Below are 23850 nucleotides of genomic sequence, written 5' to 3'. Positions count from 1 at the left end.
CCTAACCCACAAATTCAAACCCAAACCACTACCAAGATCAGTAACTTAGCATATATCTTTGGTCTAGAGCAAAATTGCTGACACGTATTGTGCCCTAGACTAAGAAACAAAAAGATAGGTCTTAAGTTTAATTTTTCTACATTGATACTCGAAAGTCTTTATTTATTAGTCGAAGGGAGCTTCCCCTAATGATTTTAAGAAAAATTTACTATACACACTTTCATTTTGTGTCACATCAAATGTGCAAATTAAAATGCTAAATATTTACAATTTTCTTTCAAACTTTGCCTCAATAAGTTGTTACTTACTCTTCATTTGAGCAGAATTGAGGCATATACTCCTTCATCCACTCAATGAAATGCAACCAATCGGCATCAAGTAAAGAACAGGAGTTAGTTTGTATGCATACCAGCTTGTGTTTTCTTGCTAACAAATGTAGTGAGTATAACGAAAGGGCAACGAAGTTGTGAGATGTAGACCCAAAGCAAACTGATTCAGATGTTTCTAAGACCATGCAATCTTCACCTTTTGAGGAGTCCGGTTGCCAACATATTTTTACGGCAAGTGGTAGTCAGGTTGCATATGGTTCTTCTAATCTACCTCCTTAATCTAATGTCAATGATGATGTTCATGAGCCATATGACACTGATTAGTAACTGTATTATTTTAACATTGAACCAATGAACAATGAATATCTATCATAAAATTCAAGTTTGAAATATCATAGTAGATTGTATCTGGAATTTATAATATGTATGGTAGTTTAGTTTAGCATAACTATGATGTGTGGTATTCTGAACTTAATTCCTGTTTTTACACTGCATATTGGTATACATTTATGATTTTTTTATGTTATTCTTATGGGCATAGACAGCCCCAAATAAGGTCATACCCATGTTACCTATGTACCCATAACCATACCCAATTCCAATTTGTTGACTTAGTTTCTACATGATCAAAGTACAGAAATAACAATAAACAGTGTTTTTGCATGTTTTGAATGAGTATGATCAACACACAATGTACACAAATTTTTCTCCATGAGTGATTCATTACTTATTCGAATTTAGCCATCCTTCATTTAACAAACGGTAATGACTATCTCTGAACCTACGTTAGTCTCAGAAATAATGTAGCCAGTTTGATCCACTTGTAACTGATTTGTGAGATTGACCATCCTGGAGAGTGGGTATCAGTTGTTCACTGTTATGTTGTTTAATTCTCTATCATCTATGCACAATTCCCATTCATTTTTCTCTTTTTTGGTTACACATAGGACAGAAGAGCTACATTGAGAGGTGCTACTACATTGAGAGATGCTAAGGAAGATCTTAACATCTTTGAGAATTTTCTGCAACTACCTCTCTATCTCTGTGATATACCTACTGTACACCCACTGAAATCTTGGTTTATATTTGGATGTCAACCACAACTACTACATATATCTTCAACCAACTTTAACATCTCAATAATTTATTTTCAGATCAAAATTGTAAACACGGCATGTTTGAATGGCTAAATGCTCTCTCTTGGAATTACTCTCTTAATAGTCTATGCTAAGTTTGGATCAAAGCAATACACTTGTTAATCTTAAACCAAACAAAAACAATGTCTAGACTCTAGTCTAATAATTGCACCATAGAAAAATACATAAAACATTACAAAGACAACTGTCCCTTAAAGAAGACAAAAATTAAAGGAGAAAAGGAGCGGAAGCATAAAATCCTTTTTAAGATGTTTAACAATAAAAAGGATGATTAAATGGCAATGTCATGGTAAAGTTGAGAAGATGAAAGGATTAATAACAATATGACAGAATGTTTGTTGGATAGAAACCCCATTAACTCCCTTGACTTTGCTAAAACCCAATCTACTTCACTGAAAAAACAAAGAGGGTTTCCCAAAAAGCCTAAAATATGCTTCAAATTACAGCTTTCTTGACATTTACCTAGAGCAAAACTCTCAAAGATCTAACTTTGCTAAAGATCAATTCCAGCACAGGCAATGTGCATACAAAGAAGAATCCAATATTACCAGTCAAAAAACAAACGACTTTTTATGTATTGCTTTTTTGTCAGAACACACAGCAGATAAGAAAAGATGGCATTGTACTATTTTGTCACAGTGTGAACAATCCTAGAATAGCATCAGTTTGGAGCACATTTCACTTTCAGAATGAGTTTGGCAAAATGAAAATACTAATAACATATATTATATACAGATCTGATTTCAAATCCCTAAACAAAATGACAATAAAAATTAGATAAGAAAATGAAACAAAGAGTACTAGATTTTTCCGTGGTTGAAGACTTGAAATTATGCGGTAGCTCCTCCATAAGAAAATTTAAGACGGTTGCAAATTCCAAGGCCTGCTTCAAACATACTACCAACATATTAGTTTAAAAGTTCTACCTTTTATGTGATGCCTCTTCTGAACGAATAAAAAAGAACATCTACCATTTTAACAGAAAAGAATATGGCTGTGGGACAATTAGTAGCTAGTATACTTCTCCTAATGTACCATAAATTCATCCAATTACAACTATTTCTTGATTCAATACATTAATTCCTCTTACAACTTTTGTATCTCCTGCCCGTGTTAAATTTTGTTTGCATGAGACAATGACACTATTAACAACTACCTACTATCAATTATGTAATTTTTTACTGTGATACTAAACTAGCAACAACCATAATTCCTGTCAACATATAGACACCTCTGAAATTATGTTAGGGAAAAATTCTAATGTCTCTTTGAAAGAAAAGTGTGGAATTCCAAAAATGATAGGCCAAATCTGCATCATCATAGCCTCAAAGGATCCCATTAATGATGTTCAATTCAAACAAAATACATAAACCTTTTCCCAAACATTCACTTTCTTAGAAGATAAGGAGATTATCGAAATATATAGCAACTGCTCTTCTACTATTCTACTTCAGAACATTTGTACAATTTTCAGTCATGAGAAAAATTGTACGCAAGACATTTATAAACAAAGTGCTAACCCTGGTTAAACCTGGAAGCAAGGTCAAAAAAATGCAATAGAAAGCCATTTTTGGATTTCTTATGGAGCAAAAGCCCAGACATATTAAAATTAGATAAACAAAGAGGAAGATTTCTGCTCCCAGACACAATCTGTTGTCTTTTCAGTTACAACTACAATAGGCACTCCATCAACAAGAAAACCATAAATAAACCCAGAGGATATAAGTAATCTCATTAAGAGTGCACAAATGAACTCCAATCATGTAATATTCATATGTTAGACCAGACATGATTTTGATGAGACCTTGGACTATGAGAAATTGAACATTCAAATTATCAAAATGCAAAAATAATTGGTTTTTTGGTTTACAGTTATAATATGCAATCCCTTTACAATGAAACCCAAAATATTCTCAATGGACATCTTAACTCATGATCATGTAACATACAAACCTATGAGGCAATTAATTAGGATGTATAATAATGTGCATCGGATTTGCAGTTATTAGAAAGCCATCAATTCATTAATCTGCAAGAGTACCTTGATATATTTACAAGAAGACAGACTCATCTTATATTCTTGCAAACCATTGACTAGGGATTGCTGAATGCAAATTTACAGCTCTGTTCCAAAAAGAACAATGACAAAAAAATTCACAAAAGTAAGAGATTTAAATGTAAGCGAAATGGTTATTTTCACTTGCAAATCTGATTGCAAAACATAAAGAGGATTAATGCAAAATCTCTGCATCAGATTGACTTCAAAATCAAAAATGAGTTATGAAGAATAGTGGTTTCCTCCATTTATTAATGAAGGGGAAGAAAACTATTAAAACACTATAGAGATCCCTAAAGAGTTTAAATGTGCAGTTAGCAATCACAACGTATATCCTCTTATTTAATATGTACATCAAGAGCCTAACATTGACCATAGGTCCATGACACATTCCTAACACTATGTTGTCTATGACCTAGGTACACAAAATACCCTCCCCTTTAAAAAGATTTGTCCTAAAAGAGGAGAAAGACTCCAAAACTAGGCGAGCTAAACCTAGAATAATATTGGGATTAGTGACAATAGGGAAAATCTCGCCTCTAAATTCCCAACAATTTTTTTTTATTTTTAAACGGTTTTCAACACACCAAACACTCGTTAGGGTTAGAATAATGTAATCCAAACCAACTGACAGGAACCCTTCCACCTTTTGATCACCGAGAGCCCAAACTGGGAGGGTGAGAGCATACAGTGGCAGGGGATCGTTAGATGTAATATTTGAAAATGTTGATTACAATATTGGGCGGCAAGCTAGCCCCTTCCACTTTCCAGTGGATAAAACAAGGAAACTTGGCAGTAAACCAGCCAAGTGAACAAGAACACACTCAAGCACAAATCACTCTACCGCATATCTCAGCGAGAGGATGAACACTAAGAAAAAACTCAGCTCAACTGCTTATGCAGCAAAAGGACAATTACAAACAAAATCACTCGACCGCTTGTGCAACGGGAGGACTGAAATACAAACTGAATTACAAACACTGAAGGCAGCCTAGCCAGACTCTTCCACTTGTGCAGTGGGAAATTACAAAGTACTTCAGCCACAATAGAGGTTAGTACTACTAATCAATGATTACAATGATAATATAGGGAAGTATTAATAAACATAACACTGAAAAACTTAGAGAAAAACAAGCTAGCACAAAATAAACAAGTCTGACATGAAAATACCATCACTCGAGCAAAAGACCAGCAACACTGGAAAGCTCATAACACCACGAAACAGCTTTGAATGACCAACAGACACAGGTGAATGAGACATGATACCAAGGCGGCCAAGATAGGAGCAATACCCAACGCCAAAAACACCAAAAACCAATGGCACGCAGCCCGAGGCAACTCTAGAAAGGGTGGCCAGCAGCAGAAAATCAACTTGCAACCAAAAATCAGATTGAACACCAAAACAGGAGAATGATCGTCTTCCCAATACGCTTCTAACGAGCCGATACCCAAAATGATGAGTCGCACAAGCAAGGAGATATGATCAAATCTTCGCTTCAGCAACACCAAACCAGCAACACTGAAAACCCACACTACACTGATAATCTGAAAAATGCACACTGAAAACTTCACCAACATTCCACCACTCAACTAGGTACTATGTCTCAAGTACGAAACTGGCAAAACTAGGGAGCCACAACTCCGAAGCTCAAGTTCACTCACCATTCCGGCAACATAACGATATGATTTCTTCCAGATGATCAAATGAGGAGCCCATCCCTTTTATTTATAGATTTCTCCATCTGAAATTCAGATGCAAATGGCGAGCAAACTCATTTGAAATTCACTTCATTTCATTTTCATATCCCTTCAAAACATGGGGTCCACTTTCCCAGGTGAGCCTAGTCGCACATTTCCCAAGGTCCACACTTGCAACATTGGAATATTAGATACATGAAATATATTCAATTTGGATGCCCTTTTCTGACTTGGGAATTAAAACATAACTTAGGATAAATGATATTATATTTCCTTCCTAAGTCGTTCCTCCAAAAAATAATCAGTGAAATAATTAAATATTAAACTTTAGAATAAAGTGATAATATTTAATAAATCAATTACAAATCACCCACTGATCACTGCCAAATCAACCATATGAGCACAGAAAATACTAATTTTGGACTGGATTGGAACTCCGCTCAAAACTGTCACAAAAAGCTCTACCTAAACTGATACTTACTAAAAACAGTAAGTCATGAAAACATCTCCGAAAGACATGCTCGTTGAACCCTAAGAGAGAGCTCAGAAAACCCAGAAAAAAAATCAAAATCTCAGTTGCCACCAACTTACTAAAAATAGTAAGTTCGGAAATCACTCTGGAACACAATGCATGTTATACCACCGAGAAGCTCTCAAAAAACCCAAAAGGAATCCTCAATCGGAATTGCAGAAGCCCTACCTGATAAGCATCAATTGGATCATGCAAAGCTCCACAAAAATGGGAAACACTAATTCCTCATTCCAATCAGCCTACGGGTCTCCAGAATAGGCCAATGGACCACTGATTACTCCTTACTGAGAAGGGGGCATTACATCGCCCTTAATAGAAGTTTAAAGTGCACTTTTACATAAAAATGTATGCTAAGGAATTGAACCAATGTCGATAGAGCCGAAAACTCTTACAAAACACAACCTACAATACAACTTAACAAAGACTAAAAACCCAAAGTTTACTTTTTTAAAATCAGCTTATTAGATGATTATGGGCTCACACCCCAAGCAAAGGCAGCCCTAAATTCTTGTTAACTTTCATTCTCCAACATTGAATCGTTTATATGGAAACCCCTCCATACGCCTTGCATCTTTTGTTTTGCCCCTAAGGGGTGTGTGTGCATTCAGTGCGTAACAGTACAGGAATATAGAAAAGGTAGCAATACACAAGGATGCAAGTGAGAAGAACTCATATATGTATTCATTGATTCCACAATATCAGTACATTCAAAAGCATATTTTCCCTTCCACTTATCACATATATGGATATAGAAGCCCAAGTACATATATGTAGGTGCCGGTACACGTTGTCCGGTGCCAACTGCCGACAACCGTCACGTAACCACCGACCCTTAACACGTGACATTCTAATTACAATATGACATAATTACTCGACAACATCATCCCCCCCAAAAAGAAGGTCGTCTCCTGACGACGTACACACAAAATGGGAAACGACACTAAGACAAAACATGAAAATCAAAGTTGAGGGGGTATAGAGAGCGTCCCTGATGAAGAAGGGGTCGGTGTTGCTGCTGCTGCCAACTGCTCCCTCAGATGGTGAACCTGTTGTGTCCGATGCTGGAGATCTCGCTCAGCTACCAACTGCCTCTCCCTGGATCTCTTCACCATAAAAACTGCTTCCATAAGATCCTTCTGCTTCCCATCCAATTCCTCTAAGGTAGATGTGAGACGAGTCTCAAGGGCTGCCTGTTCTGCCACCTCGTGTGCACGCCCCGCCATCTCCTGTGCCAATTTTGCCTTGGCACGAGCCAACTCCTCGTTTAGGTTGGTCACTAGGGCCTTTTGTTGTGCAAACTCTATCTCCATCGTATGCAGGCAAGTGGCTAGCTCCTCCCGAGCTGTGATGGCCGCCACCCGCTCTGTCTCTGCTGCCGAGGCACTATGTTGGGTACGTCTGAGCTGGTAGTACCCATCCCGGAAGGCTTGCTCTACCTGTTGTAGCAGCAAGTGTATCCCACTATCTCCAGTTGTCTCCTCACTCCTCCAATCCACCAACATCTCGGGAGTCACCACAGAAGGCCAACCCCTAGCCTCAAAACATCTCCCAAACTCCTCAGCACACCCTCCGGTGGAAAGGCGAGGAGACCCTCAACGGCAGGTTGCCCAAGAGCCTAAATAGAGGCTGCCAATCTTCATGCATTGGCCTCAACCTCAGTTGTCATCCTCTGCATACTGGCTCTCATCTCTGCCAAAAATATCTCTATGCCCTCTGGTTGGCTCTTGGTAGTGGCGCGCATCTGTTACTGCATCTCTGTCATCTCCTCCTCAAACCCAACGATGTCCTAGAGGTCCATCGCCAACTCCTATTGTCCCGCCTCCTGATGAGAACTACTCTCATCTAGGTCCACAATCTCAGGAAAAGGACGTGGTTGGGGTGAGGCGGGAGGGGGTCCCAGTGGTGGCATAGGAGGCATCTCATAGCGACCCAGCCACGCATCCATGGTGGCATCATCATCTCGGGTCACTGTGCCCTCTGCTGCTGTGACCTCCGTATGTACAAGTTCCCTCCGTATGGTAGACCCAGTGCAAGGAGGTTCGCTGGGAACCAATGATACTACTGGAACTCCCTCGGTAAGAACTACTGTGGCAACCCTAGAGGGTGTAGGCAATGGGGGTCGGGGTCTCAACTGCCAAATCCTGGGATGGGTACAACTGGTATGGCTCCCACCGTCACCCCCGAAGCCGGGAGAGGTGTCAGTCCTCCATCCGGAGTTAATACTACTGGTACATATACCTGTCGGCCTACTCCCGCAGGTCGCACTCCACCCACCCGTAATCAACGGATTCCTCTTGTCACGTGCCCAAAAGACATTACACGGCCACTACTCTCCTCTGTACTAGGGGTTTTCTCTACTTTCGAGCTATCAAGGCGGAATGTGTCGTGACTCTGGCTGCTCCTAGAAGAAGTGTCCTCGAAATCTTCCCCTTCCTCTGCACTACTATCATCCTCTTGTTCAACCTCTTCTTCTGCATCCTCGTCAACTACCTTTGTCTCTTGCTCATGTTCTGACACTACTACATGTGGTGGTCACCTTTGTTTCCTGTTGGAATGGGCTTCCCTGCTACCTACGATGGTATCCAAGTGGGTCCAATAGAATATGGCTGACTGTGAAGAGTCCAACATCTCCCAAGGTTTCCAGACATGCTTCTCCGGCGATACCTGTGTGCGTATAGCGTCGAGGAACAACCCTTTGGCGTGAAACGGCATGTGAAAAGCCTTGTTTCACAAGATCAAAAATTCATGAATTATGTCAAACAAGACTACAGCCCAGTTGTACATCGTCCCATTCCTCAATCCATTCATAAATGCAATCATGGGTATTGTTGTGTCTGATGCCCTGCTAACTCCCGTAAGTCTGCTTTTCATGACATCTAGCAGACACTGCCATTCACCTGGCACAATATATGATTTTTTTAATCCTCTCCCCTTCGGTGCCTTAATCGCTACCTATTCCTAGTCTGAGAGGTCACTTCGACATATCAATTGTAGTAGTTGTTCCTTCCTTTCTAGAGACATTTTAGTGGCATTCTTGTCCACTTTCTTGCCCTCGGCTGGTATGTCAAAAACCCTAGCAAAATCCTCCGCTGTGAATGAGACTGTCACAGTGCTCTGCTGATACGAGAATGTGGATGCTCTCGTTGCACTAGCATAAGTAGCCACCATCATTCGCAGACACGACTCAAAATCTTTGATGGCAAAGATGGGCATTTGAATTGCCCAGTGCACCCTTGCTTTCCTGAGAGATTGCTTGATCAAATTATCATCTGGAGTCTTTAGCCACCAAGTTCGGCATACATTTCCACTTAATACTTCAAATGTAACAATGTCGGATGTGATTTTTGCTGGCATTGTCTTCTTTTTTCCCTTTCTTGCGTCTGTTGTCCCGGCTACTCTAACTCCAGACTGCAATACTCTCTTCTCCTTATCCATGCATATCGTGCTTCCTTCCGCCATCTTTTCTAACTTAGACAGTTGGTCTAACTACTGCAACCATTTTCGCTAGTCCAGCTTTCCCAGTCGTGGTTTTCCTAATTCCATTTGAATGCTTTCCTTTGAAAATTGCCAGCGTCAACACTTTTTTAAAAGAAACTTTGAATTCCGTTATTTTATATCCTGTACGGCGATTTGGCTCCTCTGAATATGCTTGTACGGATTTTTCAAACTTTTGTGTTGTACAAATTCTTGACGTTGTACGGATTCTTGACTCTTTTCTTTAACCATACAAATGCTTCAATGATTGCCTGGTGGATATATCGTACAGATTTCCCCACCAATGTACAGAATTCTTACCTACAAACCCTGCTTCCTACGGATTCCACCCTCTGCATCTGACATATGGAAGTCTCCCTCTCCCTCTGTGATCGTACGGATTCTATGCTTGTGACTATATGGATCCTTATGCTCTGTAACCGTACGGATTTCAAATTGTACGGATTCTCATGCCACATGTACAGATTCCATAAATTTACGTATTTCTTATGCCACATCTACGGATTCCAAAAATGTACGGATTTCTTATCTATGTGTGACCGTACGGATTCCTCTTACTCTCTCCTGTTGTATGGATCCAATCTATTTGGATAGTACGGATTTTACCTACAAATAGGACTTGTACAGTCTTCCTCATTTCCGTATGGTGTACAGTTTTTCTTATTTCCGTACGGTGTTTTCTCCTTTTCAAAAACAAATTTGCAATTTCCGACAATTTTCTTTTCTTTTTTCAACTATAAAATTAAATAGTTACCTTTTCAATTTGTCCGACTGGGCCCCACCTCCAAACGAACTGGATCATTCCACTATTGTCTGCGGTGATACATTTTAATTTTGATCCGTTCATGCTCTCCTTTATTGGTTGGTCATCCAATGTGGACAACTTAATCGCTCCATTCTCAGCTACCTAGTGGATTTTATAGGGCCCAAGCCATCTGACTTTAAATTTTCCAGGCTTAATCTCATTTCACCCGTTGTACTTCAACACCCATTGTCCTGGACGGAACTCCATACGCCAGATATGCTTATCGTGCCAAAATTTCCGTCGTTGTTGGGCGGCTTCGATGGCCCATTGGGCCATCATCCTTCGTTCGTCCAACTTGCCCAACGCATACAGTCCCTCCCGCAGGCTCTCCATATCTCCTAGCTTGTTCTCAATTGCTATCCTTAGACTCTGAACCATAAAATATGTCGGCACAATGGCCTCTTGGTCGTACATTAATTGAAAGGGTGTCTAGCCCATCGTGACTTTGTAGGTGGTCCAGTATGCCCACAGCACGGATGGCAACTTCTCTTCCCAATCTTCCTTTTCAACTTTGCGGGACTTATAGATCACAGACACCAATATTTTATTAGTGGCCTCAGCCTGCCCATTGGCCCTCGAGTAGTACGAGCTTGACAAGGAATGAAAAATCTTGAATTCCGTCGTGAGCAGCTTGACTACATGGTTCACAAAGTGTCCACCGTGATCACTCGTCAGTTGAATTGGAATGTCGTACCTTGTGATGATCTGTTCATAAATGAACTTGGCTGTACTCGAAGCTGAGTTATCCGGCAATGCTCGTGCCTCAGCCTACTTGGTAAGGTATTACGTCGCCACCACAATGTAACAACATCTCCGTGTTCCACTGGCCTTCAAGGGTCCAAGAAATCCAGACCCCAACATTCGAACAACTCCTGGGCATGAGATGGATTGAGGGGCAGAAAGTCCCGCTTCAATGGTTTTCTTGCCCTCTGGCAAGTATCACAGCCCACCACCCATTCTCATGCATCATTATACAGGGTGGGCCACCATAGTCCGTCCATCAGTACTTTGCGTGCGGTGGTGTCCGAACCCATATGGCCTCCTGCGGGCCCTTCGTGTGCTTCCCGAAGCACCCCTGGAATCTCTTCTTCCATCACACACCTTTTGAGGATCTAGTCGGGTCCCATTTTATATAGCAACCCATTAATTAGCTGGAATATCCTGCTTCTCAGGACCAATTTTCGTCTCTCGCTTGGTAACATCTCTACTGGGAATCAAGAAGTGGACAAATGTTCCCCTATGTGTGCATACCATGAGGGTAGTGCGGCAATTTGGAACAGATGTGCATCGGGAAACTCATCATTGACTCCCTCAGACGGCTCTACCGACTTAATCTGGGACAATTGATCAGCGATCACATGGCTCTTGCGTGGCCGTACAATTATTGTGAATGTGAACTCTTGAAGCAGTAGTAGCCACCTCCTTATTCTGCCTTGGATAATGGGTTTATTAACCAAGTACATAAACACCTGGTGATCCACATAGAAAGTGAAAGGTGTTGCTAGCAAGTAGTGCCGAAATTTTTGTACGGCATAGACCATTCTAAGGGCTTCCATCTCGGTGGTACTATAATTCTTCTTGGCTCTTGACAGCAAACGACTGGCAAAATAGATGGGATGGTCTAACCCATGTCCCCCTTCCTGTGCTAGTGTAGCCCCAATGGCGTAGTTCGAGGCATCCACATGTACGTGGAATTCTCGATCCCAGTTTGGATAGGCCAGAATGGGTGCGGCCACTAGTCTCCTTTTGAGTTCCTCAAATGCTTCCCCTTGTGTTGGTCCCCATATGTACGGTTCGCCCTTCCTTGCCAGTTTGTCCAATGGGAATGAAAGTTGAGCAAAGTTCTTAATGAACTTCCAGTAGTATCCTATATGTCCCAAGAAGGACTTTACTCCCATTACATCAATGGGCAACTCCATCTCCACAATTACCCATACCTTATCCGAGTCAGTTTATAATCCAAGTTTACAAACAATATGGCCCAGCAACTTTCCTTGCGGTACCATAAATTTGCATTTCTTCGGATTCAAGGCCAGCCTAGCCCTCCGGCGTCTCTCCATGCATTCCCGCAACGCCACCAAGTGAGTGTCTTCGCTACTAAAAATCAACCAGTCATCCAAAAAGGCCTTAAAATTTCCCACAGACATCTTATCGAAGATGTGAAGGACTATCCTCTGAAATGTTGTCGGAGCATTGCACAAACCGAACGGCATTCAGTTGTACGGATAGACTTAGTCCTCCACCACAAAGGTGGTCCTCAACTTGTCCTCCTCAGCTATCGAAATCTGATTGTATCCGAAAAAGCCGTCCAAAACTGAGTACATTTCATGGCCAGCCACCTCCTCCAGGATGTTTGTAAAAGGTATAGGGAACGGATCCTTGATGGTGATGCAGATCTGGTTGGCCTCCTTCAGCGAGATCACGATTGGCGAGACCCACTCACTTGTCTCCACCCAAAATATAATGCCGGCCTCCAACATCTGTTCGATTTCTTCGTTCACCTTGGCCGCATAGTTCTTATTCATGTGGTACAGCCTCTTCCGTACCAGCTAGGCTCTAGGGACCAACAGTATCCGATGGACACAGTTCAGGCGGGACTCCTTTCAGATCTTTGTAGGACCAAGCGAACACATCCTTGTATTCAAATTTTGAATGCTGCAGCCTTCAGCACGGGGCTCCAATCGTCTCCCACCTAGATATTTCGAGGGGTGGCAGTGTCTCCTAAGTCCGTCTCCTTCACGGTGGGGTCTTCGTACCGCATTGGTTTGTCCTTTGAAAACTCATAAGCCAGAACATCATTCACTCACGTGTTGGTCGGCACCCACTAGGTTGAAGGTCGATGGCCATAGTGTCGGCTTGCCCAATTTCCGCACGTCTCCTCGAGGAATACATTCACCCCAGACCCTCCGTCAGGATCGTACCCAATATCCCCATTTCCACCACTGTCGGGTGTCTCCCGCTGTTCACCGCCAACATGGGGTCAGCCGAGGGGCTGACCAACACCTCTGTGTGAAGTGTTGTTGTACAGATCGGCACTTCTACAGCATTAGGGATAGCTTCTCTTAATCTCGGCATGGTGTTGAGGAGGTCCTTGAGTTTGACAGGTACCTCGGTCTGCAACACTTGTCGGAGGATGTTTTGTTCGTATTCAGCCGATGTATTTGTTGGGGTTTCTCAAGGCTCCTTCCTCATTTCCCGCTCAATATCAGCCTTGGTTGCCCGTACTCGTTCCTTCTCCGTATGGGGGTCAGGATAAGTAGGCTTCTTTTTTTGTGCTCTAGTGATGGTGAGCGTCTCTCTTTCATTGGACTTTTCAATGGTTAACAAATTTACTACAAACTTGGGGCAACTCCCGTCGTCGTGATCTCCTGGCCCGCACCACCGGCACATATGTTAAGAGGTGTCTCCCTTGGGACAATCGCGGGCATAGTGTCCCTATTCATTACAGGCTCGACACTGGATCATCAGGCAGCCTTTTGCATCATACTGCACTCTGTGGGTGCTATTGTTGTTGTTCTTTCCTCCTCCTCTATTGTTTTTGTACCCGCCAGAAGATGTTGTGGTATTGGCCGATTGTTGTGGGTTAGTAGCTACTGTTGTGGAAGGTTGCTCCTGGGTCAGAAGCACTTGGGCGTTTCTTGTTTTCAAATTGTACGGGCACTCCTTGGTGGAGTGTCCCAGTACTTGACAAATGTCGCATAAAGCTTTCTTCAGACACGTACCCTTAGTGTGGCCTTCCTCCTTGCAATCTGCGCACCACAAGTCCCCTTCGTTCTTACTGTTGCTTCCCTTCATTGCTTTGAATTCTTTCATCATCCTATGCATGTCCTTTTGTAGAGCGTGAACTTTCTTGCTCGATTCCTCGTCATTACTGCTATCAAAAGAACCATCGTCACCCGATGATTTATCCTCCTCCTTCTTGGTCTTGCCTTCGCTCTCAAGGTCCATGGCTCGGTTGTATGCGTCCTCGTACGAGATAGGAGGGACAACCTTCATCGTCTTTCTAAGAGAGGATCTCAGTCCTTCCACGAACAACCACTTTTTCAATCCATCAGCAGGTTGATTATCCATCTTTCCGAGCAATTCTTTGAGTCTCCAGTTGTATGCTCGTACTGTCTCGTTCTTCCTATGCTTTGTGCACAAGATTTCAGCGACGATTTCATTGTCGTCCCGAAGGAGTCTAAACTCCGTCTCGAAGACTTTCTGCAATTCGTCCCAGGTACCTATCTTTGTCTTGTCCATATCGGAGTACCAATCCATGGCTACCATATTGAATGTCATTCCTATGGTTTTGAAGATCCTACAGAAATTTGCTCGTGAATATACAATTACACTCAAAAATGATTTCTTTGTGGAATGCCATGCAACTTGAACACATGCTGAAAAATAAATATCTACATTATTTGACCCATCAAAGCTGAACATAGTCATGGGAAAAATATATGCAGAATTTGTCAAACAATCTAACACAACAAAGATTTCATCCTTACCTTAAGACTATGGCAGGCCTAACATGAGATCTATGAATAAGTTTCCCACTTTACATCACATTCAGATACAAATTTAAGGAAGTAAAACCTTCATATTCTCCCATTAGAAGGCAGTTATAAGCTTTTCCAAAAACCCACATGCCCTATAGTGAGTGATGAATGCCCAACATCATGTGACCTTTGATTGAGAGGTGATCCTATTCACAGATATATGAGATCCCTACAGAATGTAATGTTCTTGACCAACAAAACCTTTCACTTTTTTCCTTGCATGATTTCTTATGTAAATTGAACTATGCTAGTGTCATTGCTAGAATCTTGAAGACGCTTCGGTAATTGAACCAGCAATTAGATTTCTGTAGGTTTTTCGAAAGACCACATGCCCTACATTGGGTGATGAATGCCCAAGTTCAAGTGATATTTGAAGGAGATATATGCAATCCATGAAAAACATAATGCTTTAGTCGACTAACCAAGCATTTCTTGTTGTCCCTTGTGCATTGTCTTGTGTGTGTTGAGCTATGTTAGAGCTGTTGTTATAGTCACAAAGATGGCACTAAAGCCAAGGGTCTAATATTGAAATGACAATGCATTTGTGAACACATTGTCATCACCCTTGTACAGGATCTCCAATTCATATGCTTGCAACCAATCAATCCATTTCTGTTGCTTCTTTGGAAGCGTTCCTTGTAATAGAAGATTTTTCAGACTAAGGTGGTCAATTTTCATGAAAAAATTATTCGAAATGAGAAATTGATATGATTTAGCAACTGGAAATTTATATGTAAGATAGACAACCTCTCATGGCTGTACATGGGCATAAGCTTCTATCTGACACTTATGTTTCTGCTCTTAAATGTAATTGATAAGTTATCCTACAAAGGCAATGCACCAAACCCAAATCCAAAAGCATCACATCCAATGACAAAGGCCTTTGAAAAATCAAGGATGATAAAAACAAGGACAAGGACCTTTTTGAGTTCCTCACAAGACTCATATGATTAAACAAACCAAACAAAGAATCCTTCTTGGTAAGAGTGCTTTTAAACATAAGTTTCTGAAAGCCTTTTGCACGAGCCTACTATAATTCTAAGAAACTTCAAAATTTATGAAGAGTCCTAGTACAAGATAGTCACATATGCCATTGACCTTTGAAGGATTAGCACCAATACTATCTACCCAAGGTAGTTAAGAGATTACTTGGCAAACTCACACGAAAAATGTCATACACATGCAGCCAATCAATTGTTTTGTTGATTCTCTGTAAGTGTTCCTTGTGACAAAAGATGTTTTGGACTGAGGTGGTCAATCTTGATGAACAACTTTGGGGCTTGATGTGGAGTTTGGAGTTGTTGTTATCTGTTGCCATAAGTGCTTCAGTTGTAAACATCTCAATTTTCAGACCTTCACATGAAGTTTCAGTTAACAGTCTGATATATCTCTCTTCCAAAGCGCTCAGGTGAAGTTCGAGTGTGTCTCCAAGTGACCTTTCAGCTTATGTATGCTTGGTGGTGTGCTAGGGACGAGTTGGATGAGATTTCTCAGTAGTCTTCCTTGCTGCCCAGACCCAATATCAGACCTTTACAATGACAACCTTCATCCTTCATTAAGGTATATTGCTATTGTTTAAGTCGGGTGGGTTGTTCATGGCTTTCAGTCCAACTTGGTGTGTAAAAGCAGTTTGTTTTACATCAGCAGTTGTGCTTTTCACAATTAGTGTTGATTGCATATGAGATAACTTTGGAAACACTGGATGGTAGTGCTTCCAGTGTATTAGATATGTGTTAATGGATTTATTGTACTCACCCTACTGAACAAGTGGTTTAACTGTATTAAGCTTTCCCACTAAATAAGTGGGTATGCCCTTTTTGCTCACAATGGATAAGTGAAAGAATCTTGTTTTCATTTTCAAAGTTGTATATGCTTTCCCATTAAATAGGTGTAAGTGCTATTGTGATTCCCATTGAATAAGTGGATGTTTACTTCTTTCAGTACTACATATGTACTCCACTAAATAAGAGGTACTGGCTGGATTGCTGCCTGGTGCGTTCCTTTCAATTGTTGCTTGCAACTTAATTGTAATCCTAAACACCATATGCTCTCATCTTGCCCATCTCAAGAATTGGGTGATCAAAAAGTGAAGGGAAGTTGATTGTATCTTCTTTCTAGTTGCATTATTTTCAAAAAAAATCTAGGGGGTTATTACGCTCTTGTCAAGTGAGGATTGTTGATAAGGCTGTAAACCACAAGAAAACCAATTCACCAATCTCAAATGACCTCTCTATTCCAAAAAGAGTCTATTGGATGTTCTCCTTTAAAACTTTCATAATATCCCGGTTTTCCTAAATCCAATCTCTAGCCTTTGATGCTTTGTTATCAAAAATGACCACATCTACAAAAGATGTAGCATCATACCCATACAATGCCCTGAAAGAGGTCAAGCCTATAGTCATGTGATGAATGGTGTTGTAGCAATGCTCTCCCAAATACTACAATTTGACCCAGGCCTTTTGATGTCCTACATAGTTTCTTAAATACCCTCAATCCACTTGTTAACTATTTATGTGTGCCCCTCTGTGTACAGGTGTTAACACCAATGTTCGATGTTAACTTTGTAGTTGCCAATCTAAAAAGCTCCTACCAAAACACATTGAGAAACTTGTTGTCCTACTCACTAACAATGTTTTTAGGCAACCCATAGAGCCTAAAAACCTCTTTAAAAAACAAATTAATAGATCAACCTATTCACCACAACATAAATACAATATTTGCCCTGTAGCTTGGGAAGACCTATGATAAATTCCATTCATATGCTTTCCATTTCTAATCAATAATAGCTAGAGGCTGCAATAAACTTGCTGGAAATGTGTACTCATATTTGTTCTGCTAGCACACTTGGAAATGTGTCCAAGAACATCATCTTTCAATCCTTTCCAGGCAAATCTCTCTCTTGCCTTCCCATAAGTTTTAAAGTAACTTGGACAGCCTACTAAAGGTGTATCATAAACCACCCTCAAGATCTCTTTCATTTTTAAACTAGGTAGCAAATAAATCTTGTCCTTATAATAAGTGATATCATTCAAAACATTATATCTCTCATCCTAAATCTTCCCATCCAAGATCTCACAGGCCAAATTATTTTTGGAATACTCAACCAAGCGATGAGCCTTCCACAATCAGCTGATATCTCAAATATAAAGCATAAAGCAGATCTCCTAGATAAAGCATCAGCTACCACATTTCTCTTTCCTTTTACATACTCATTATCAAAGTCATAAGCCTGTATTTTGTTTAACCACCTCTACTTATGTTCATTCAAGTCCTGCTCAAGGAAGTAATTCAACCTATTATGATTCATTCTCACTACAAATCTGTGTCTAGCTAATAAATTTTACTCCAAAAATAAGATATGTATAGGGATAGTAAATATTTCAGTAAATGCATGAGGGCATACCATCTTCAGTGTACAATTTGGCTGAGATAATACAAATCGAGCAACTTCTAGAATATTGCCAAGAAGGCAAGCAGGACCAGGAAGTGTTGGAGATATATCAGGAGGAAGAAGATTCAGATGACCAGGCAAAGCAGACGCTATCTGTTGAATATAGCATGACCAGAGAGCTTGACTCACAACCACCTAAAAAGACAGATAGAAACAAGAAAAAATAAATCCTTGGGAAGGATACGGACAATATATTGCAGAAATCACAATTATTTAGAAACAACATACCAACATAAACACACTATGTCTCTGATATTTTCAACATATTTCTCAATGATAATGCACAATCATTTCCAAATTTCTCAATAGCACTTTACTGTAACTTCATTATCTAATAAAAAAGTAACTTGCCACAAATGATTGGAAAAATAGCATTGGTTCAATCAGCACATAAGAAGAAAACACAGTTTCCCAAAACAAAAGGTACTTTCCTTACCTGCTTCAGATTTGGAAACTGCTTCCATAGAAAAGGAATAGACATAATTTGAGCTGGAAAACTCAATTTCAGGGGAAATTCATGGCCAGTGTAATGCATCTTAGTGGACTGGAAAGCAAGTCTTGTAAGCACACATTCTAGATGAGATACCCCAGCTCCAGAAACGCTAGTTTGTCCTCCTTGCTCTGACTGCAGTAGAAAACAAAAAATGAAAATTTTCAGCCTTGTAGCCTTGTCTTTGATATCGAAAAGTTTTGCTTGCCTTTGATACAAAGTACTCGATAACATCAAAGACTACTTCCCTTTACTCACAAAACCAATAATTTTAAAGAACATATACTTTGGTCAGTAAAATTCAAAGACTATTGTAAAGTACACAACTGACCTAAGACCCTTTGAATACATTTTTTTCTTAAATACAGTGAACAAGAAAATCATAGCTCTCTTTGATATTTCTACCAACATGTTCACACATACACATTGACATAATAGCATACATTAGAACCACACATATACATGCCCCATGCAGCATGTCAAAAATATGAAAAAGGAGAGACAAAAAATATAGGGTGAAGAGATGCAATCGCAAAAGCTTCTGACTAAAACAGACCATCGAAAAGAATTCACAAACACTTTACTGTTAATGGCAGGGTAAATTAAGCTGTATAGAACAACCATGCATTCTTAGAAAGAATGACACAACATGCACAGCAAAAATTATTTCTTTGTACTGAGGACAAACACCACATATACAATATGCGAAAATTACACAATCATCTTAAGCCTTTTCTATGTGCAAATGACTCCCTACTTGCAAGGAATCCAACAAAATACAGCCTTACCACAGTGAGAATAAGCTCACGGAAATGTCCAAATGTATACTTTTCCAGAACATAGTCCAAAGTGTTTCCAGCCAAAGGAAAGGAAGAATCCGTCAAAATTACAACTATCTCCAACAGTAACAATGCTGGTAAATCAGCTGATCCTGAAGTACTTAATAGTTGAAACTTGAATTGTTCACTGTTAAATCAAAATCAATAGAAGATAAAATCAGTAACCACATGGTGAAGCAGATTCAAATCATCCAAACTAACTACTTAATCATTTCTTACAATCAATATACTAAATGTTTCTAAAAGATGCTTTTATGTAAACCTCTACCTGCAAGCTTTTCCCACATCATACATTATTTTAATTTAAACCAAACAAATTGTTGTAATATCGAAAGTTTGCCACTAAAATGTATAAGTGGTTTATAAGGTCCAAATTTATTCAGGCACCACAGATAAGTTGCACCATATGCTCAGAATTGCAATACTATTGATTAGGAATTTACATATATATGGAAGATTATAAGAAGCATGTCACTTGAAATCATTCATCATTGAAACATTGTTAAAAAAAAAATTCTTCTAGCTTGGTACTGCTAAATCCTAATTGGATCATGTTGGTCTATGTAAACATTCTCTAGTGATGCCATGAGCTGTCACCATATAACATATAACAATACCAATTGCTTGATCATCATAGATTCCCACATGTACTAATCAAGGTTTTATATGATTAGTGTCCACCTCATTTCAACTTTCCTATTTGTGTATCCTCTTCTATTTCTGTTTATTTTCATTGTATAATAGGACTGGGGTAACTTGACAATGAGCGTATAAATAAGGGACACGTAGTTAACAAAAACAGATGTCTGAGTACTTGGTACCCTATGCAGCCTTATATAGTGTGCATCTATTGTTTATTCTGTGTTATTTAATGTGCATTGCTTAAACTGAACAAGTTCTAAACTTCGTGGTGACATCAAAACAGTCTGAACAGTACACCAGTGTCTGAAGGTGTACAGGAGCATGAAAACCTCATGATTTTTTGCTGCAGAGACTTCTTTTCAGTGGCAACAGTGAACAAAAATCTCTGCTCATGCAGATGATTCTATAGTGAAATACAATCACATCGCATATGTTTTCTAAATTTTGTCAGCAGATTTCAAAAAAATCAGCTTTAGAAGTTTTAAGGAAAAATGACTTCTGATAATTATTGTGAAATTTATGGTGTAAATTTTCCATAGTTTTCTTCTCTGTAGTTTGTTTTGCCTTGAGATCTTCCCTGTTCGTATTTTGAAAACTTTCTAAGAATGAAATTTTTATAACCAAGTCAAAGCTTCCTTGTTTCATGACACACACAGAAAATTTTGCAAATTCAGCCTTTATGCAAGAAAATATCTCATCATTTATTTTATTTGCAGCGTTAGAAAGGTTGAAATGTCTCCATTTTCGGGTTCTCTAGCAGTGCAGTTGTCGCTGACATTCTGGGTTTGTATCAGCATAATCAGAGGGATAATTTGATGTTAACAGTGAGCTTGAATGGTTTAGGGGAGTCGCACAAAACTTTCAGATGTTATTTTCGGCTTATGATTTAGGCTCCAAGATTCTTGGAGGGAGCATCTATCTTTAGTAAGCCACCAAGTTAGGTCTGTTTATCATGTTACATCATCGGGATCACTCCTACACAGTCAAATTTCAATTCTGATGCATTTCGACCATTCTCCCTGATTGAGTGTATTATTGACTTATATTTAAATAATTTTACTAAGGTTTCCATCTTAATTAAAATAATTAATCAGGTGCCTGGGTTTAATAGCTCATTAAAAAGAGCACGAAAAAGATTTAAATGAGGAGACGCTTAAAAGTGACTTTCAATGCCACAAATGTTTTAAAAATTAAATGCAACACTTTTTGGAGTTATAAGATTTAATAAATTAATAAAGTGATTTTATAATAGAGTTTTTGGGAAGTCCCCAAAAAAGCTTATAAATAAGAGGTTTGAGAGCTCATTTGGTAGATGGAATTTGTTCTATTTCTTTGTAATGTCCACTTTCTAGCATTCACAGCGTGATGTGTCGGTAGCCTATTTCCCCATGGTCCCGTAGGTTAACAGGGACATAAAAGGGACTTAGAGGCCTTTTGGCCTAGGCAATTTCAGTTGCAGATCCTTCTGAGGTAGTTTTGAGCATACTTACTATTTATAGTAAGTCATTCTGGACTTGATTAGGACCTCCAGTGGCAGTGACATGTCGATGGTAAATGTTTAATGTTGACAAAAGATATATTTATCATTGATACAATTTATTGTGCATTAATAAAGTTAGTTTATAAAGTTAAATTTGAAGATTTAACTTTATTAATGTTCAGTCTATAGTTGTGGGAAATATTTAAATAAAATGGTCCTCTTTATTTTATTACACATTGGATACATAAGTTGTAAAAAGGGTGTTATGTTTATTTATCCCACATTGGCAAAGTGAGTGTATGAGCTCTTGTGAGAGCGTTATAAAAGAGATTGAAGTGCTCTCTTTCAGCATGCTTAGAGAATATATGAATTGAAGAAATTGATTGGAGAGTTCTTCTTCTAGGGCTTTGATGGCAGCCTCACTGGACACTTAACCAAATTCCCCTCACAAAATACAATTCAATCAACCCTTCTTAGTGCTGACAAATTGTTTTAATAAGAAACGGAGAATGGATTTATTTAAACCAAAATTAAGAACAAACAAATGCTCAGTAGTTTCATACACATTTAGAGAGACAGGAAGAATTTCAAGTCCAAAACTCCACCATTGATTGGTGACAAGAAATCAAACAAATGTCCACTATTATGTTTTATCAATTACAGAGATTCCACAATCATTACATTGGCAGCATTTAACAATCGTCTTCCACAGAAAACCGAAACTTCAAGGCATTTATTCCTACAACCAACGTCTCCTCCGTATATGGCTTCCATGGTTACACATTCACTGTCCAACCGTTCCTCCAACTATCAGCCGCCTTCATATAGTTTACCAGTCGCTTGGGATCTCCAACTATCACCCGATTGTTGGTCCCTTCGATTCCTCCTTGGAACGTTTGACTTCCATCCCAAAATAACCACCTAACTGTCGATGCAAAAACCGACAAGTAACATTGTCGAGTTTGAAGAGAATAACGACCAAAAACAGTTAATCCCCCTTTGAAAATAACTTCCACTCACTCCGGCAATAGGAGACAGGGCGTTCCCTTGCTTTTTGTTTTCCAAGGCGACAGGAGTAACCGGAGACTTGAGATGAGATGCAACAAAAAATAATAAACACCTAACTCCGAACAAAAAACAAAAACCACAATTTCAACAATAGAAATAAAATCAGAAATTGCAAGAGTGGGATGCCCCTGCATCAGGCTTGGAGGATGAAACCCCTCTATGCTAACATTCTCTTCGCTGTTGGAAGATACAGTCAGGAGGATCTTGGTTTGAGCTTCAAGATAAATCAGAAGTTTGTGATAGTTGCCATTACTAATATCCAGTTGCCAGGAGGGTTCGATTTGAAGAAAATCTGTAGCTTTCATCTGAATGAGTTTCAGTCTTCATAAGGTTCGATTTAGGAGTGCCAAGGGTTAAGTGTGTTCTGCATGTTGGACTTTTGAGTATTTTCATTGTTTAATTGCAACTCAAGGCTGCCGTACATGTTCAGGACTCCTTGCAGAAGTGCTGTACTGCCTGGGAATCACAACTAAGGTGCCATACTTGCCCATTATTGCTGTACAAGTCTGCAAACTCCATCAGAGGTGTTGTTAGTGGTTCAAACAACACTGTGATTGCTCAGCACAAGCCAATGAGGCTGCCATACCTTAGGAACATTGCTGTATCTGCTAAGAGATCTGCCATATAGGGGTTAGGGAAGGAGTCGTGGTGATATTATAGCTGCTGCTGCAAGATAATACTGTGACAGCTAACTTGGTATGTTTGGCATTGTAATTGTTATTGAAGTTGGACATAGATTATTCATTGGAATGAACTGTTATGATGTATTCATTGAAAATATAAGTGAAAGATAATAACAATGCACTCCAGCTGAACTATAAGTTTGCATTTGCCTTATTGCTGTTGTTATATCTGTGTATTCACATCTGCCTATTTGCTGTTAACAATATCACAAGTAGCAATATAGTTATCATCGTTGGTTGAATTTGTATCTATCCTTTAATTGCAAAACTCAAGCAACTTCAGAAAAACCGAAGTAAAATCAGACTCAAGGCAAAACATTCCAAGTGTTTGACAAAATGTCGAACACCCCAAACTGAAAAATGAAGGGCAAAAAGGACGGGCTCTTACATTCTCTGTTTGAAACCCTTGCGGTTCTAGAGATCAACTTGGTTCATCTCAGCCTCTGGAAGACAAAAACCCTCTTTGGAAGATTAGTTTTGGTGGTGAAGATTACTCCATAGCTGGTGATTCGCAGAGTCACTCAACTTTCACATCAGTAATTCAATGGTTATGTGCTTTTGCTGGATGAGTTTGGATTCATTGA

General features: G+C 39.6%; 1 protein-coding gene across 2 annotated transcripts in view; it reads right to left on the bottom strand.

The window, feature by feature from the left end:
* Positions 1-23850, bottom strand: part of LOC131065022 (E3 ubiquitin-protein ligase UPL6) — a 201167-nt gene that overhangs the window by 135872 nt on the left and 41445 nt on the right. Inside the window, exons 5-8 of one of the 2 annotated variants that reach the window (XM_057999388.2) lie at positions 19343-19520; positions 18501-18689; positions 18017-18199; positions 2288-2372 (exon numbers count right to left, since the gene is read on the bottom strand). In XM_057999388.2, the coding sequence (XP_057855371.2) occupies positions 2288-2372; positions 18017-18199; positions 18501-18689; positions 19343-19520 (635 nt within the window). The remainder of the gene's footprint in view (positions 1-2287; positions 2373-18016; positions 18200-18500; positions 18690-19342; positions 19521-23850) is intronic. The other variant, XM_057999394.2, reaches the window with a different exon arrangement.

The sequence above is a fragment of the Cryptomeria japonica genome, chromosome 1 (genome assembly GCF_030272615.1).
Source record: "Cryptomeria japonica chromosome 1, Sugi_1.0, whole genome shotgun sequence".
Classification (NCBI taxonomy): Eukaryota; Viridiplantae; Streptophyta; class Pinopsida; order Cupressales; family Cupressaceae; genus Cryptomeria; species Cryptomeria japonica.
The sequence above is the reverse complement of the archived record's forward strand: the minus strand, read 5'-3'. Positions and strand labels throughout refer to the sequence as shown.